Below are 2,385 nucleotides of genomic sequence, written 5' to 3' on the forward strand. Positions count from 1 at the left end.
TTCTGTGCTGAGCATTGGCCTGGCCGTGTTCTTGAGAGAGCCTGGGCAAGGAGCCTGGAGCCCCCAGGGCCTGGCCTGAGACGTCAGCACTGCCCCAGCTGTGCCCATGGCCTGTCCCTGCTGCAGCCCCGGCACTGCCACCCCCAGAACTGTGCCCGGCCCTGAGAGCACTCAGGCCCTAAAGCAACACCAGGGCCACCAGGGCAGCGGGGCAGGGCCATGGCAGCAGCACTGGCAACACCAAGTGCTGCTGCTGCTGGGCACAGATGCTGGGCCAGCATTGATCTGCCCCAGCTCTGCACAGAGACATTGCTGCTGCAGCTCCAGAGAAGGCAGCAAGAGGGGCACCTCTGGTGAAAACTCTGCTGGGAGATCCTTCATTTCCTTTCAAGTCACCCAGAGCGCGGCCCATCATTGACACAGTCTGGGGCTTCAGGGAATTTGGAGAGAAACACAATGAGAAATGGTACAAGGAATGACATTTCTTTGTGGACAATATGAAAAAAAGTGAAACAAAGAAACACATCGTCCAAAATTAAACAAACAAGTAGTATGAAAGATGACTTTTATTGCAAATGATTGACAAGAGTTTTACAGCCGTTTATTGTTTCTGGAACCATCCAGTCATCAGTCTCCACACTGCAGCCTTGAGCTCCTGGTTTCTCAGGCTGTAGATGAGGGGGTTAAGGGCTGGAGGCACCACTGAGTACAGAACTGACAGGGCCAGATCCAGGGATGGGGAGGACATGGAGGAGGGCTTCAGGTGAGCAAACACAGCAGTGCTGAGGAACAGAGAGACCACGGCCAGGTGAGGGAGGCAGGTGGAAAAGGCTTTGTGCCGTCCATGCTCAGAGGGGATCCTCAGCACAGCCCTGAAAACCTGCACATAGGAGAAAACAATGAACGCAAAACAGCAAAGTGCTAAACAGGAACTAACTGCAATGTGCACAAGTTCCCTGTAGTTTGAACGTGAGCAGGAGAGCTTGAGGATCTGTGGGATTTCACAGAAGAACTGGCCCAGGGCATTGCCATGGCACAGGGGCAGGGAAAATGTATTGGCTGTGTGCATGAGAGCATTGAGAAAGCCACCGGCCCAGGCAGCTGCTGCCATGTGGGCACAAGCTCTGCTGCCCAGGAGGGTCCCATAGTGCAGGGGTTTGCAGATGGACACGTAGCGGTCATAGCACATGATGGTCAGAAGGTAAAAATCTGCTGAAATGAAAAACATAAAGAAAAAGACTTGGGCAGCACATCCTTTGTAGGAGATGTCCCTGGTGTCCCAGAGGGAATTGTGCATGGCTTTGGGGACAGTGGTGCAGATGGAGCCCAGGTCGCTGAGGGCCAGGTTGAGCAGGAAGAAGAACATGGGCGTGTGCAGGTGGTGGCTGCAGGCTACGGCGCTGATGATGAGGCCGTTGCCCAGGAGGGCAGCCAGGGAGATGCCCAGCAAGAGGCAGAAGTGCAGGAGCTGCAGCTGCCGTGTGTCTGCCAGTGCCAGCAGGAGGAAGTGGCTGATGGAGCTGCTGTTGGACATTTGCTGAGGCTGCACATGGGGAACTGTTCATGGAGAAAGGACAGTGAAAAGTCAGGAGAGGCTGCCTGGAGCCACACCTGGGCCATTCCCTGCAGACTGTCCCACTGGGACTCACCCACCCTTGTTCCTGCTCTGGGAAATCCTTCACCCAGGTCCCTGCCTGAGCTCCAGTTGTGCTGGCTGAGTGTACCAGGAGCAGCCAGGTCTGTGCGAGGGGCCTTTCAAGGAGCCATCCCTCTCCCTGTGCCCTGGGTTTGTGGCCATGTGGCAGAGGGGCAAGGCTGGATATTCAGGATTTGTCCGGGAAATCACTCCTAATGCTGAGAGGCTTGGTAGCATCTGCACTCCCAGTTCTAATGGAAATAGATGGCAGAAGTTGGTTTTAGGAATTGTTTTCCTATATACACATCATTCCTGGGTCTCTGAGGTCAGAAATCCCCAGCATTTCTGCTGCACTCAGAGTTTGCCACTGAGAGATGTGAGAGGCAAAGATTCCCTGCGGCTGAGGGAAGGTGAGGGGCTGGATGGGCTTGTTCCCAGCTGCTCTGGCTTTGCACCTTTGGCTGCAATCAGAGCACAATCACACTCTCGGGTCAGCCTGGGATAAACCAGACCCTGCCCAGAGCAGAGGGATCCCTGAATGTCTCACCCTCTCTAAAGGTCTCTGAGCAAGCTCTTAGCACCCCCTTCTGCCAAGGACACTCACAGCTCCCTTGGCAAACCCAACAGCATTTCCTCAGCTCTGGCAGCTCTGCCCTTCCCTGTGGGACAATCAGGGAACTCCCAGAGGCTCTGGCACAGATTTGCACCCCGGAGGGCAGCTCAGAGCTTGGAAGGGCACAGCAAGGAGA

The 2,385-nt window shown here is 55.2% G+C and overlaps 1 protein-coding gene across 1 annotated transcript; it reads right to left on the bottom strand.

Moving 5' to 3' along the window:
- Positions 1 to 601: 601 nt before the first annotated feature.
- Positions 602 to 1,534, bottom strand: LOC134434360 (olfactory receptor 14A16-like). Its single transcript, XM_063183027.1, has one exon. The coding sequence runs from the start codon at positions 1,532 to 1,534 to the stop codon at positions 602 to 604; it is 933 nt and encodes a 310-aa protein (XP_063039097.1).
- Between the last annotated feature and the right edge of the window lie 851 nt (positions 1,535 to 2,385).

This window comes from Melospiza melodia, unplaced genomic scaffold (assembly GCF_035770615.1).
Source record: "Melospiza melodia melodia isolate bMelMel2 unplaced genomic scaffold, bMelMel2.pri scaffold_35, whole genome shotgun sequence".
Lineage (NCBI taxonomy): Eukaryota > Metazoa > Chordata > Aves > Passeriformes > Passerellidae > Melospiza > Melospiza melodia.

What these genes read in the sequence shown, in the direction of transcription:
- LOC134434360 (XM_063183027.1), bottom strand. Translation starts at nt 1,534, where the DNA reads ATGTCCAACAGCAGCTCCATCAGCCACTTCCTCCTGCTGGCACTGGCA.